This window comes from Tachyglossus aculeatus, assembly GCF_015852505.1.
Source record: "Tachyglossus aculeatus isolate mTacAcu1 chromosome 12 unlocalized genomic scaffold, mTacAcu1.pri SUPER_6_unloc_1, whole genome shotgun sequence".
NCBI classification, from domain to species: Eukaryota; Metazoa; Chordata; class Mammalia; order Monotremata; family Tachyglossidae; genus Tachyglossus; species Tachyglossus aculeatus.
This window is the reverse complement of record NW_024044828.1, coordinates 6019460-6035380: the sequence shown is the minus strand read 5'-3', so window position 1 is coordinate 6035380 and position 15921 is coordinate 6019460. Positions and strand designations below refer to the sequence as shown.

At 40.1% G+C, this 15921-nt stretch overlaps 1 protein-coding gene across 1 annotated transcript in view; it reads left to right on the top strand.

Annotated features, from left to right (window-relative positions):
* GNAT3 (G protein subunit alpha transducin 3) overlaps window positions 1-13571 on the top strand; it is a 30639-nt gene extending 17068 nt beyond the window's left edge. Inside the window, exons 4-8 of the mRNA XM_038741360.1 lie at window positions 2321-2478; window positions 4189-4317; window positions 7603-7732; window positions 7932-8085; window positions 13381-13571. Of these exons, the coding sequence (XP_038597288.1) occupies window positions 2321-2478; window positions 4189-4317; window positions 7603-7732; window positions 7932-8085; window positions 13381-13571 (762 nt within the window). The remainder of the gene's footprint in view (window positions 1-2320; window positions 2479-4188; window positions 4318-7602; window positions 7733-7931; window positions 8086-13380) is intronic.
* The last annotated feature ends 2350 nt before the right edge of the window (window positions 13572-15921 follow it).

The following is a 15921-nucleotide window of genomic DNA, read 5'->3' as shown; positions in this document are numbered from 1 at the left end:
GCAGCAGAGTTGGTAGAAATGATCGGTGCCCACCAAGAGCTTACAGTCTACCCAAATTGCCAAATACCCAACAGGCTAAAAAGGGTCTTGATAAGAGTATGTTACATGCAAAGTCGAATTTGTTTTGGGCCCTAGATCTCCAGGAGCAGGCTGTTGCCATGGCTACAGAGCCAACCTGAGAAAACGGGCTTCTTAACTGTGCAGTGTTTAAGGAATGAGTACTTGGTGCCTTGCACCACTGCCCTTCCTGCTTTGGAGAAGCAGTGCGGCTTGGTGGAAAGTGTATAAAAGAGTCAGAGGTCATGGATTCAAACCCCGGCTCCGCCAATTGTCAGCTGTGTGACTTTGGGAAAGTCACTTAACTACTCTGTGCCTCAGTTACCTCATCTGAAAAATGGGGATGAAGACTGTGAGCCCCACGAGGGACAACCTGATCACCTTGTAACCTCCCCAGCACTTAGAACAGTGCTTTGCACATAGTAAGCACTTAATAAATTACATTATTATTATTATTATTTTAGCAGTTTTGTACATATCTTTAAACTCTGTTGTTTTCCCTTATCTGTAATTCATTCTACTGACTGTTCCCTATGTTTAATCTCTTTGAGGGCAGGGATCATGTCTACTAATTCCATTCTGCACACTCAGTACATTGCTCTGCTCAGAAGAAATGTTCTGTAGATACTATTGATTGATTACGAGAAGCAGGGGTCATGGTACCACTCGTCAATCAACCCCATCCCCTTTGTTCTTGATGCAGAGCTAAGGCATTAGCTCTGGAGAAAGAACTCTGCCACTCCCAGGGGAAACGGAGGAGCTCCTTCAGATTTGAGGTCATTTCCCCAAACTGCCCTAATGGAAGAGGCAAATGGCTATCTGGTTTGGCCTAGCAAAGGCTCCTCGTAACCCCAACAGAGTTTTTATATGGGCAACATGCTAAGTTCCTCTGGTGATTATGGATTTAAAAATCAGATGTGGAAGTGGTGTTATCTTAAGAGATAACAGCTGAATCTGTCCTATTCAAAATCATGAGATGCATTTATCAGAAAGAACAGAGGATTAGGAGTCAGGAGACCTTGTTTCTAATCCTGACTCTGCCCCCTTAATAATAATAATAATAATATTTGTAGTAATTGTGATAATTATGAAGGCTGTAAGCATCAGTAAATGTCAGCCTCAGGGCGAGGCAGAATAGGTATTTCATCCCCATTTTACAGATGAGGAAGCTGAGGCACAGATCCTTCAAGTGACTTACTCTAGGTCACATAGCAGGTAAGTGGCAAAGCCAGGCTCAATCAGTGGTTTTTAATAACAATAATAATAATAATAATAATAATGGTATTTACTAAGCACTTGCTACGTGCAAAGCACTGTTCTATGCGCTGGGGAGGTTACAAGGTGATCAGGTTGTCCCACAGGGGGCTCACAGTCTTAATCCTCATTTTACAGATGAGGTAACTGAGGCCCAGAGAAGTTAAGTGACTTGCCTAAAGTCACACAGCTGACAAGTGGCAGAGCCGGGATTTGAACCCATGACCTCTGACTCCAAAGCCTGTGCTTTTTCCACTGAGCCAGGAGCATTCACTTTGTGCAGAGCCCCATTTTAAGTACTTCGGAGCGTACAATACAAATGGTAGACATAATCCCTTCCTTTAAGGAGTTTACTATCTGGCAATGTAGACTGGTATTAAATTACAAGTACGGGAAGTACTGAGCATAAGGGTACATACTTAAGTACTGTGGGAGTGGCATGAGTATGTAAGTACTTAGGGTGAGGGACTTGTCTGCTGCGTGACCTCTGGAAAATCACTTAACTTCTTTGTGCCTCAGTTTACTCATGTGTAATTTGGCATGAAATATCTGTTCCCCACCCCCATCCCCAGCCACTCCCTACCCCCGACACTGTGAGTTACTTGTGCACAGGTACTGTCTGATCTGATTGTATCTATCATAGTCCTCATCATATTTGTAAGTACTTTAAAAGCATGGGCATGAGAAGCAGTATGCCCTAGAGGATAGAGCACAGGCCTGGAAGTCAAAAGGACCTGGGTTCTAATCTCACCTCTGCCGCTTGTGTGACCTTGGGCAAGTCACTTCATTTCTCTGTGCCTCAGTTACCTCATCTGTAAAACGTGTATTAAGACTTTGAGCCCCATGTGGGACAGAAACTGTGTCCAACCTGATTTGCTTGTATCCACCCTACTGCTTAGCACAGTGCCTGGTCATATTCAGTGCTTAACAAATACCACAATTATTTATTATCATTTATTTATGATTGAAACTCAGAAGAGTTTTTCTTGTCATTAAAATCACACTTTAGGAAGACGAAAAGCAGCTCGGCACGATGGCAAACACCTTAGAAGATGGCACCATGACTCCCGAGCTTGCGGAAAGGATGAAGCGTCTGTGGAGAGACCCTGGAATCCAGGCCTGCTTCAAACGTGCCTCGGAATATCAGCTCAGTGATTCTGCTGCTTAGTAAGTGAATTCACTCCAGCCCCAATTCTAGCTGGAAAATGTGAAGAGAAAGATCTGGGGGGAGACAGTGGTTGCTGCCTTGATAGTAGTGAGGTAGATATGTGAAAAAGAGACCAATCAATCAAATCACATTAAAGGAAGCCCAGAGCTGACACACAGAAAAATGCTTTTTTTCTTTTTTAGGAAGAGGTTAAGGACAGGGAAAAATAAGAGCTAAATCTGGATTTGTTCTTGGGGTTTTTTTGGGTCTCACTTTTTCCTCTACTTATTCTTCCAGGAAATATGAATATGGCATGTTTATACTGGTTTAATTCATTTTGACTGTATTCAAATTCTGGTCTTAACAGAGAACAACAAAGACAATCCCAATTGCATTATGAGTGTCCCTGTTGATGAAAAATGTAGATTTAAGGTGTTGATTACAATTCTAGCAATATAATATGGAAACACCTCTAATGAGAAGCCTCTGCTTGAGTCCTCTGATTCATGTAATGCCCATTCATCCTTTGAAGATAATCTAATTTCTACATTTCTGGAAAGATGCTTAAAGTGCAGTGTAAAAGAAAGATTCAGGCTCACTTCCAGTGGATTTATGCCAATGTTTGAAATGTTGCAGAATTAGACACTGCTCAAAATATCAGTTGCTGTCATTAACAATAGAGGCAAACTCCTCATTTCATTAACTCCTACAGATTCTTTCGCAGTTCATAGAAACCATGCTTTTGCTCAGCAAGGGCTTAGAAAAGGAAGGTGTGGAAAGGTAAATTAGGAATGTAAAACTCACTGAGGCAAATTCTCAGAGACCATCTATTTTGGGCCCATTGTAATACCCTTAGATTTGGACACCCAAATCCTATATTTGTATATTAAAAGAAACAGGCTCTTAGGCAAATGTCACTATTTCATGCATCACATCTGAGTTTCCATGTTCCCATTTGTTATGCAGGCAAATGAAAATGTTTCTTAATGGGTTCTCAGGGCTGTTTCTCTAGGAGATATTTCAATCACCTAAAAAGCACTCTTCATTCTAGGAAGCAATGCAGGCTAATGGGTTCAGTGGGACTGGAAGAGGGAGTGGGGTTGATTCTGTCCAAACCATCCCCACTGTGGTAAAGTGCTCTGCACATAGTAAGCACTCAATAAATATGACTGATTGAAATTGAATACAACTCATCTCCATGTGGACAAGGTCAAAATGAGTGAGGGCTTAAATGTGTTATCCTTAATACGGCATTTCCAAAAAAGCAACCCTGGAGAACTCACACATGCTGGTTTTTCAGGAGTTTTCCACATGCTCCTCAAACTACTCATTTTGCTTTTCAGCCAGTCAATCAGTCATATTTATTGAGCACATACTGGTGATGCTGATGCTATTTGTTAAGCACTGACTATTTGCCAAGCACTGTACAGAGCACTGTACTAAGCGATTAGAAGAGTACAATACAGCATTAAACACATTACTACTCACAACAAGCTTATAGTCTACACTTCCTTCATGAGGTGAATGAAGCCTCTTCTGATTTCCAAATGAATGTTTACTGTCTACTGCTGAGACACATTTTCAGCTTTCACAATTGGTGATGATGTTTCAACCTAAGCCTAAGGCGCCGATAACTAAGCTTAACTGAGATCTTGTTTGGGTTTAATGGCTTCTTCACTATAGTTTGGTCCTGTAAATGCAGTGAGGATTAATGCGCTCATTTTCCTCAGTTACCTCAATGACCTGGACAGACTATCCGCCCCTGGATACCTTCCCAATGAACAAGACGTGCTGCACTCAAGGGTAAAAACCACGGGAATCATTGAAACCCAATTTTCCTTCAAGGATTTGCATTTCAGGTATGAGAATGAGGCCTTCCTGACCATGAGAGGTATTAGACCAGATTTTTTCCCTTTTTTATTAAAGGTTGAGGAAATTACAATCAGCGAGAGTTTGTGCTGTGAGGCAATTTATTTTATAGAGGGGTATTTAGTACATTTTATTGTCCTGTCCTCCCTCAGGTGAATTTCAAAAAGATATTTCAATATTTTGTTGGTTTCGAGGAAATGAAAATTATCCTCCTACTTTCCAAATTAAGTCAGTCAATCAATCAATTGACCAACCTATAGCATGGGTTGAACCTACTGTGGAAAGAGAAGTGTAATTAGGGCTTGGGAGTGTCCAATGGAGTAAAAGTCCCTTGAGGAGCTTGCAATCTAATGGGAGATTCACAAATGTATACAAATGGTGGGAGATTGAGGAAAATCAAAGTCACAGCTGATAATAACAAGAGTAAGGAAGTTTAAATAGATGCATAAATAAGTAAAGAGACAAGTAGAATACATAGATGGGCATATATGTAAGAGCTAATTCAATTGCAAAGTGCATTTCAGTAACATTGAAATTTGGTGCCAGTTTGGAAATTTGTTTGGGAGGAACTTCAAAGAAATCTTTAAACATATCACTGATAAGATCATGTTGTAAAATCCCTGCCACCAATCCCCCCACCCTAATGGCTGTTTGAGATAGGCTTCTGAAATTTGTTTGCATAAACCAAACAAGGAAATAATGAAAATATATTTACAGAAGAGTCTGATTTGATTATGAAAACAGTCCCTGAAAAGAGTAGTTTTTTTTTTTTTCTGACCCACTGTAGAATCATAGGTATCCTCATTAAGCAAAATCTGGACCCCAAACACTGGAGAAATCAGAGCACTAAGAAAAACATGAATCAGCCCATCAAAGGAGCTTTGCTGTGGAATTTCGACAGAAGTTATAAAATTGGTTCCATTGCTCTGTAGCACTATTTACTCAAGGAAAGGGGTGAATATCATTTACTGCAAGTCTTCATTTCCAAAAATAATCACAATTTTTAAAGAGCAGACTAAAGAACACAACTTCACTTGTGTTCACTTTTTTTTGATTTAGTGACCAAAGCGTTGGTTACATTTTTGGAAGTTGTAGCAGCTACATATATAAATGGATAATTTAATAAGATTTCATGAAATCTTTCAGCATTAGCCTTTATTCACAAAATGCTTATCTGACTAGCAATTCTGCACGTATCTAATGTCTATACAGAGCTGCTGAAACTGACTAGATACATAAATCAAACCTATTTTGAAAATCTGTAAAGGTGGATTTGTGGTGAGGAGGTTAGAATGCCCGTGACTGCCCATGCAGAACTAATTATGCCCACATAGCAAAAGCTCCAGCTGCTCCCACTCAGTACCTTCCCAGCTCCCACACTGTCCCAGTTGGGCCTCAGTTGGATGCAATACCAAAACTTTCTGGGCACCATTTCTTTAATAATTTTCTCCTCGGCTCCCTCTCTGTCGTATGGTGGGAACTTGCTGTGTAGTGCAGTCCCACCAGAGGAAGGACCAAGCCCTGGGACTGTTCAAGTCAAATGTTCAGTCAATTCAGTCAGAAGCAGCGTGGCTCAGTGGAAAGAGCATGGGCTCTAATCCCAGCTCCACCACTTATCAACTGTGTGATTTTGGGCAAGTCACTTAACTTCTCTGGGCCTCAATTACCTCATCTGTAAAATGGGGATTAAGACTGTGAGCCCCATGTAGGACAACCTGATTACCTTGCATCTCCCCCAGCGCTTAGAACAGTGCTCGGCACATAGTAAACACTTAACAAATACCAAAATTATTATTATTATTATTATTATTATTATTAAGTTGAAGCAGATTGGGCTGAAGCAGCATGGCTGAGTTGACAGAGCACAGGCCTGGGAATCAGAAGACCCTAAATTCTAATTCTGATTCCACCACTTGTCGGCTGTGTGACCCTGGGCATGTCACTTCACTTCTCTGTGCCTCAGTTACCTCACCTGTAAAATAAGGATTAAGATTGTGAGCCCCATGTGAGACATAGACTATGTCCAACCTGATTACCTTGTATCTATTCCAGTGCTTAGTACAGTGCCTTGCACATGGTTAGTACATAACAGATTCCATAAACAAAAAATGGCCAACTGCCCCACAACTACCCTGTATGCTCAGATACTGTAAGTCAGGAGGGCCACAGTATATTCTTTATGCTATGAACCTGTTTCCTTCATAATCCAGGACTTGCCTATACCTAACTGAGCCTCTGAATAAAAAAGTCCATCCATCTGAAGAGCCCTCTTCCTTCCCCTTCTTTGCCAAGCTAGGTCTCTGCTCTCCAAAGTCCTCTCTGCCATTTACTTATGTAGAAAGTCTTATAATCTATTTTAATATCTGTCTCCCCCTGTAGCTTTAAGCTCACTGTGGGTAGGGATCATGTCTACCTACTCTGTTGTACTATCCCAAGTGCTTAGTACAGTGCTCTGCCCCCAGGAAGCACTTAATAAATATTGATTTGTTGATTAACCCTTCCAATGATTAACCTCCACATGACTAAGTCCCCTTCAGGATCTTTGAAGAGCTTCAACTATGGATTGGTTTTGTCACTAATGTCATTAATGTTTTCCCTGTTTTCACCCTTAAAGTACATGTTTTTCCAAAAAATTCTTAATTAGTACTATTGCTATTATTACTCTTAAAATTTCTAAGGCTTTCTTGTACATTATTCTGAAAACCATCAAACATTGACAGAATATTAACATAGACTTACATTTCTTACCTGTGTATCAAGAAGTGTTGATGATACTAAGCTTTACTTCCTATATCCACAAAATTAAATGACAAAAAGTTTGAACATTGGCAGTTTCACTGTCATGAACTTTTATGACATTTTTTCTGCTCTTCCTCTTTTATTTCAATGTACCAGACCATGGGAACTAGGAAACTAACATCTTTCACTCCCCACCCTCCTCCCTCAGCCCCACAGCACTTACGTACATATCCATAATTTATTTATTTATACTCATGTCTGTCTCACCCCTCTAGACTGAAAGCTTATTGTGGGCAGGAAATGATATTGACTTTTCCCAAGACCTTAGTAAGTGCTCTGCTCACAGTAAGGGCTCAATAAATACAATGGATTGATTGATTGATAATGGCTTTATATGAGGCCATGTGATACCAAAGCCTCCAATCGATTGAGAAGATCAAATATGGTACTATTTTCCCTCCTGTAGTTTTATGTCATTTGTAAAGATGTATATGTTTCCTTCTTTATGTGATCTTTCCCTTTGGGGAAAAAAAAAGGATGTTTGACGTTGGTGGGCAGAGGTCAGAGAGAAAGAAATGGATCCACTGCTTTGAAGGAGTGACCTGCATCATCTTTTGCGTAGCCCTCAGTGCCTACGACATGGTCCTGGTGGAAGATGAAGAAGTGGTGAGTCCCGATAGAAAATGAACAGTAAGGAGGTTGTTAAGTTTCAAAATGCCCCCGGGTATCCTAGTCATTCCCTTGCATGATGGCAGTGTTAAAGGATTAATATCCACTCGGTATGTATTATTCCCACATATATCCAATACTTGGTAAGGAACAGTTAAAAACCTCTTTTTTTCCCTCAAATATTAACATTTCACAGAACAGAATGCACGAGAGCCTTCATCTGTTCAACAGTATCTGTAATCACAAGTACTTTGCTACCACATCCATTGTCCTGTTTCTCAATAAGAAAGACCTCTTCAAAGATAAAGTAACAAAGGTTCATCTCAGTATATGCTTCCCAGAATACAAAGGTAAGGCTCTTCTAGACCATTCGTCTAGGTGGGCATGTAGATATTGTATGGCAGTTATTGTATTTATAGATGATTCTGATTAGCTACCCGTAAGTGATTATATGGCCGAAAATACTGATTGATGGGTGACCAATCAATCAATCAATGGTATTTATTGAGTGCTTACCATGTGTAGGCCACTGTTGTAAGTGCTTTGGGGAATACAATGGAACAGAGTTGGTAGACACATTCCCTGCCCACCAAAGATCTTTTCTATTTCATGTGCTAATGAAGTAAAGTTCTCATTAGTGACCCAGAATATATCCCCTCAACTATGTCAACCAATAAATTGTAAAGTCAATGGCATTTATGGAGCACTTGCATTATGATTACATAGAGTTGGTACTCATGTTCCCTGTCCACAATGAGCTTACAGTCTAGAGGGGAATAGTGTGATAGTGCGGATAGAGGAGCAACATGGCCTAGTAGGAAGAGTGTAGGCTTGAGAGTCAGAGTCCGCCACTTACCCATTGTGTGATCTTGAGCAAGTCACATCACTTCTTCAGTTTCTCAGTTCCTTCATCTGGAAAATAGGGTTATAATAGCTGTACTCTCTCCTACTTAGTCTGAGAGTCCCATGTAGGACCTGATTATTTTGTATCTACTCCGTCAGTGCTTGGCCCGTAGTAAATGCTTAAAAAATACCACAATTAGCATTATCACTACTAAATCAGCCCTTCTTTGCCACACTCAATGCTCCTAACCACCTACAGAACTTCTGTACATATCCACTTATATATTCTATTACATGAGCACTTGCTTACCTACAAACACACATTACTTTCTTCCACCTATCTGTAAATAGTTTTAGTATCAATCTGAACTACTAGGTTGTAAATGCCTCGAAGAATTTTGTACACTAACTCTATAGTGTTCTTCCCAGTGTGTTCTACTCACTGTAGGTTCTCATAATAATAATAATAATAATAATGGCATTTATTAAGCACTTACTATGTGCAAAACACTGTTCTAAGTTCTGGGGAGGTTACAAGGTGGTCAGGTTGTCCCACGGGGAGCTCACAGTCTTAATCCCCATTTTCCAGATGAGGTAACTGAGGCACAGAGAAGTTAAGTGATTTTCCCAAAGTCACATAGCTGACAATTGGCAGAGCCAGGATTTGAACCAGTGACCTCTGATTCCAAAGCCAGGGCTCTTTCCACTGAGCCACGTCATTAAAACTATTGATTGATTAACTATTGGGGTCAACATTTTCCTCTGCATCATTTTATGATTGCATAATGTGTGTAACTGGAACTCTTCCCTGTGAATGTATCATAAGGCAAAAATGTTTAATTCTCCAGATTTTGTGGGGGGTCTGATCAGGCAAAAGGAAGTGGTATCTGGACAATTATGCAGGAATTGGATTAATGCAGTTTAATGTTGAAATGCAACATTCATTCCTCAAGGTAGGATATAGGCCTGAAAGATCTCTCTGATCCTCTTAATTGATCAAATGCATGAGATAACTGTCAAATCTTCACTTTCAAGTATATTCTGTTCTCCATAAGGTAAAGAGAGAGAAATAGATGGAACAAATATACGTGTTGAAATTGATGGGGGTTTTTGGTGGAAATCTTTAATTTGGCCCAAATCCCATCAGGCAACACTGACCCCTGGCTCCAAACTAATGTCTATTTGGAAAATCAAAAGCAGATGATGAAACTGTTTGGCAGCGGGACAGTACTGGTCTGATTTTGGGGAAGCTGAATAGGCATGGCCCAAATTTATATACATGAACAAAAGTATGCATATAAAAATGTATGCTCTGTAGTTTAGGATACAGAGTAGCTGTTGAAAGTAATATTATATATACTCCTGCATTTAGCACAGTGTGGGGCACTCTACACTCTAGGCCATAAGTACGTTGTGGGTAGAGAATGTGTCTTTTTATTGATGTACTCTTCCAAGCACTTTGTACAGTATTCTGCACACAGTAAGTGCTCAATAATTACAACTGACTAACTGACATATTACACAAGTACCAAACACTGTCATTATTGTTATTTCAAATTAAAACTTTATTCTGCATGCCTTCAGACTAAAATATAGCCAATAAACTATTTTATGTTTACTAATACATTGGCAAGTACTGCACATGTACCAAATACTGTCATTGCTATTACTATTTTGAATTAAAACTGTATTCTACAGGTCATGTGACTGAAATATAACCAGAGAACTATTTCATATTTACTAGAACATTAATGGTGTAGCTAGAATTGTAATCAGAGCATAACTTGGAAAACATACTTATATACAGGGGACCTACAAAATCTAATAGCCCTGAACCCAGAAGAGAATTAATCCATCATTCTCCCGACCCAATGCGAACACCCATAGCTATGTGGATATTATTTCAAAACTGTAAATTCTTGGCAGATAAGAAGAACAAAATGTTGGAACTTACAGCTTTCTATGAAGTCTGTGGCATCAACTGTCTAACCCACTAACACTGGAACTGCTCAGGAGTCAGAATGAGGACACGATCTCAGACGGGCAGGAATTTGTTAAAGGGCTGCCTGAGTGAACCCTTTCATCTAGTACAGTGATCCAGGGATTTTAGAGAGCCTTAATGATTGAATTCAGGAAAACTTCCTGGGTCATCCCGCTGCCAAGTGGCAGCAACAATAATTCATCCATTCATACAGGGTGCCCACTGCAGCCTGGATTTGGTTGGGCTGGGGGTGGTGTCTCAGAAAGATAATGGAGCTTAAAGATGTTGCACCCATACCAAAACACTGCAAAGTTCCTGGCAGACAATCAATCATAGTTAGTGAGTGCTTACTCTGTGAAGAGCACTGTACTAAGCACTTAGAAGCATACAATATAACAGAAATATTCCCTGCTCATAACAAGTGAAGTAGGATTCTAGCACTGACTAGGCTTCATGGTCAAGTGACCATCTTTTGGGCATGTGATGAGGGCAAGAATTTGAGCCTCTGGACCAAGAAAATGGGTGGGGAGGATGCAAGTAGAAAAGAGGCAGACACACACGGAGACTCAATCAATCAGTGTAATTTTTTGAGCGTGTATTCACTCATTCAGAGGGAGGTAGAGACAGAGATTCACACGGGGATAGAGAAGGAGAGACAGCAATGCACAGAGACAGAGTAACAGAAAAGGGCTTTTTCTTTTAGTATACGCTTCCAATCCATATTAGAGTGTGGTTTGTTTACACAGTAGAAGCAGGCTAACATAAAGGCAGAGAGACAGATGAAAAGGGGGATGGGAGGAGAGTCAGACACAAAAGAGGAAACATGGACACACCAACAAATACTTCATTTTCAAAAGTGGCCTTACTTGAATACGATCAGTCCATAATTGGGACAGTGTGAGTGGTTGAAAAGGCAGTTGTGAGCCTTATACCCAGACATACTGTTTGCACTTCAGTAGTAGAATTAGTAGTAGTAGTAACATATATTCAGCATTTACCTACTGTAGCGCACTGTAGAAGGTGATTGCAAAACACAGATTAACAGAGTAACATATTCTCTGCCCACAAGGACCTTGGGTTCTACTGGAGAAGACAAACAGAAAAACCTGTCTGCATTAATGGGGTTGTCCCATATAAAATCTGTCTTGGTACTTTGGATCTTTATGAAGTGTTGGCTGAAGGAGAGGAACCCTTCCTCTGATTTCTTCCCATCAGGCTATTCTGTTTGCTGCAGTGGTCTCCCAACTGTCCACTGATTGGTCACCTGGCTTGAGATCTGAGCTCTGGTTGAATGGTGAACTGATAGGGCATATACAAATCAGAGAACCTGGGTTCTAATTCCAACTCCACCACTGACCTCCTGTGTGTCTAGGAAAATCACCTAACACCTCTGTGCCTCAATTTTCTCATCTGTCAAATGAGGATCCAGTACCTACTTTCCCTCCTACTTAGACTGTGAACCCCAATATCTTTTTTTTTTAATGGTATTTGTAAATCACTTATTATGTGCCAGGACCATACTGAGAACTGGCATAGAGACAAGCTAATCAGGTTCTCCGTCACCAAAACCTGCCGGTCTCACTTCCGCAACATCGCCAAGATCCGCCCATTCCACTCCATCCAAACTGCTACCCTGCTGGTTCAATCTCTCATCCTATCCAGACTGGATTACTGCATCAGCCTCCTCTCTGAGCTCTCATCCTCCTGTCTCACCCCACTTCAATCTATACTTCACACTGCTGCCTAGATCATCTTTGTGCAGAAACGCTCTGGGCATGTTACTCCCCTCCTCAAAATCTCCGGTGGCTACCAATCAACCTACGCATCAGGCAAAAACTCCTCACTCTCGGCTTCGAGGCTCTCCATCACCTCGCTCCCTCCTACCTCACCTCCCTTCTAAAGCCCAGCCCGCACCCTCCACTCCTCTGCCGCTAACCTCCTCACTGTGCCTCATTCTCGCCTGTCCTGCCGTCGACCCCCGGCCCACATTCTCCCCCTGGCCTGGAATGCCCTCCCTCCACACATCCACCAAGCTAGCTCTCTTCCTCCCTTCAAAGCCCTACTGAAAGCTCACCTCCTCCAGGAGGCCTTCCCAGACTGAGCCCCCTCCTTCCTCTCCCCCTCCTCGCCCTCCTCAACCCCCCGCCTTACCTCCTTCCCTCCCCACAGCACCTGTAGATATGTATAAATGTTTGTACATATTTATTACTCCATTTATTTGTTCTACTTGTACATATTCATTCTATTTATTTTATTTTGTTAATATGTTTTGTTGTCTGTCTCCCCCTTCTAGACTGTGAGCCTGCTATTGGGTAGGGACCATCTCTATATGTTGCCAACTTGTACTTCCCAAGTGCTTAGTACTGTGCTCTGCACGCAGTAAGCACTCAAATATGATTGAATGAATGAATGAAAGGTTGAACACAGTCCCTGTCCTGAATAGGGCTGATGGTTTTAAAACACATATTACAGATAAGGGAACTGAGGAACAGAGAAGTTAAGTAATTACCCAAGGTAACACAGAAGACAAGTGGCAGAGCTGGGGTTAGAAGCCAGATCCTTCTAACTCCCAGGCCTGTGCTGTATCCACTAGGCCATGTTGCTTGGGACAGATACAAGGTAATCAGACCGGACACAGTCCCCCTCCCATATGGGGCTCACAAGCTAAGGGACTTTGTATATGTAGATGTCTTATCAACACTACAGTGACTCAAATTCCTAAAACAGGAACTTGCTTTGGCTTCATAAAATAATTCTTCATCCTCCTGGGGCGCCTTAAGGGTCAACTTTTAGGTCACGTTTCTTTCTTTCTTCCATATAGGCCCCAACACATTTGAAGATGCAGGAAATTATATCAAGAACCAGTTCGTCAACCTAAATTTAAAAAAAGAAGATAAGGAGATATATTGTCATATGACCTGCGCCACAGACACCCAGAACGTCAAATTTGTTTTTGATGCAGTTACAGACATAATAATCAAAGAAAATCTGAAAGATTGTGGGCTCTTCTGATTGCTGGATCTCTCTCCTTCTTGCATTGCCTGCTTTTGTGGTATAAGGGGAGATGCTGTGTGGCCTATTGAAAATTAGATGTGAATTTAGGAAAATGGTGGATTGCCTTGTAGGGTAAGGGCTTCTCTATAACTGTTCTGACCAAAAATCTCACGTACCACTTTTAGAAATTTCTTCTGATGCTTTATTAACTACACTTGGAGATGTTCTCTGCCCCCTTTAATGAGTGAGGATGGATGACACTGCAGACGGTGTTAATGAATTGCCAGAGTTTAAGGTTTAGAAGCTGAATTTTATTGTTATTCCATAAAGAGCTGCTTTGATTATGAACAAGCACTCTTCCCAAATGACCTGTTGCTTAAAGCACAGAAGTGACAGAGTGTACAAGGTGCTACATCTTTGGAAAGGGAAATTTTCCAAGGTACTTACCTGGATTATGAAAATGAACTTGAACAAGTGGAATTTTATTGGACAACTTCCTTTTAACTGGTCAAATGCATCTGAAAATTTCAGGCCTCATTTTCCAGGTGGTATGAACAATACTGGGCAGAAAGGCTACCTAATTGTCTATCAGCTTCATTTTGTTTGTTTTCTTCTGACACTCTACATTAATTGATAAAATTTTCTAACCTACTTGCTAAATGATGCAATCAGCAAAATAGTGGATTACATCCATTTAAACAGTTTCTCATCTGTTATGACCTTTGAAAAATCTGAAATAAGCATAAGACTCCTACTCTTAAAAGAGCTCCAGGGAACTTTATAAGTAGGCAAGGTGATATTCAATCATTTCTGGGGAAAATTCCTTAGCTACCCATGACAAAATTGTGTTGCTAGCAACAATCCACTGCTCTCATCTGTGTCAGAATAGACTGGTAGTGTCATGACCTAGAAGGGATTTGGGGAACATTGGATTGGTTGTAAAGAGTAATAGTTCATAAAGAGGCAAAAAGAAGAAATAAAATGCATTTGCATAATTTTAAAAGTTAAAAGTTGATTAATCATGACGATTTTTCATATAACCTTTGAAGTCTCATGAAGATTATTAATCTAATAAAGTTTAAAAAGTTGAAATTTGGGGGGTGAATAATTTTCAATTCAAATCACAATGTCATATTATCCTGACATTTTACCCCTCTTACCAAAGAATCAGATTTTTTTTTCAGAATCTGGCTGTCTTCCTATTTCTTTATGTACAAATTTGACAAAATTTGACCTAATTTGCCCATTTGGATCCTCTAAACTGAAGAAAATAAAACTTTATCATCTTTATTACAGATATCTCTTTTTTGGCTTCATTAATAATTACATTGCTCTTGAAACTTTAACTCCAACATGAAAAAATATCTGCAAAAATAATTTCATGTGAAATGGCTAGTGAGGCCTAGATAAAAGAGCAAGGGACCAGGAGTCAGGAGACTTTGGTTCTAGTCCTGATTCTGCCACTTGCATACTGTGTGATCTTGGGCAACTCAACTTTGCTGTGTGCCTTACGTGATGTTCATGATGGTATTTAAGTTTTCTACAATAAATGCATTAGCTCACAATGTACCAATTTTTCCCAAGTACTACATCAAATGCTCTAGTGAATTCATTAGATTATCTACAGGCATAATGTTGTTATTATTCCAAATCTCAATATTTCATTAGGTAAAGATTTAACACTCTGATTTAGACGGTGAATTTCTCTCCAACAGTGGTGACATACTACATGTTACAAACCTGTGTCTCTTTTCTTTTGGAGACAGAACTCAGCATTTCTGACTCAGTTAAGCCAACAACATGATTTGAGTGTCTTCTATGTGTGTGACACAGAGCTAAGTTGTGCTGAACAACATTTAAACTAAACAGACCTGGTATCTATGTAGCTTAGAATATGTTACAGATAATGAAAACAAAGTGAATGCCACTGTGTGGTAATACATAGAAGCACATATATATATAATATACACAAAACGTCAGTGTTTGCTTTTAAATCTTATTAAATTTTGGGGGTTGTTTGGATTCTGCATTAGTATGATTAATAATAATAAAAATGGAATATATCGTTTACTTTGTGTTAGGTCCTGTGATAAGCACTGGAGTAGAGACAAGATAATTATATTAGACATGGTCCCTGCTACACACACACATACACATATACACACACACACACATACAAAGTTCAGTATTCAGTGAAATCCAAAAACCTTGACTTCAGACTTCATAAAAAGTCAAGGGGTTTAATCATAACTTACCTCATTTCCCAAATAAGTCTTCATTTGATGTCTCCAAAATTTACCTTTTCTGATCTTCATTTGCAATGTCCCATAGGTGTCAACATGATTTATGTTTGCTCTTGGAGAGGAGA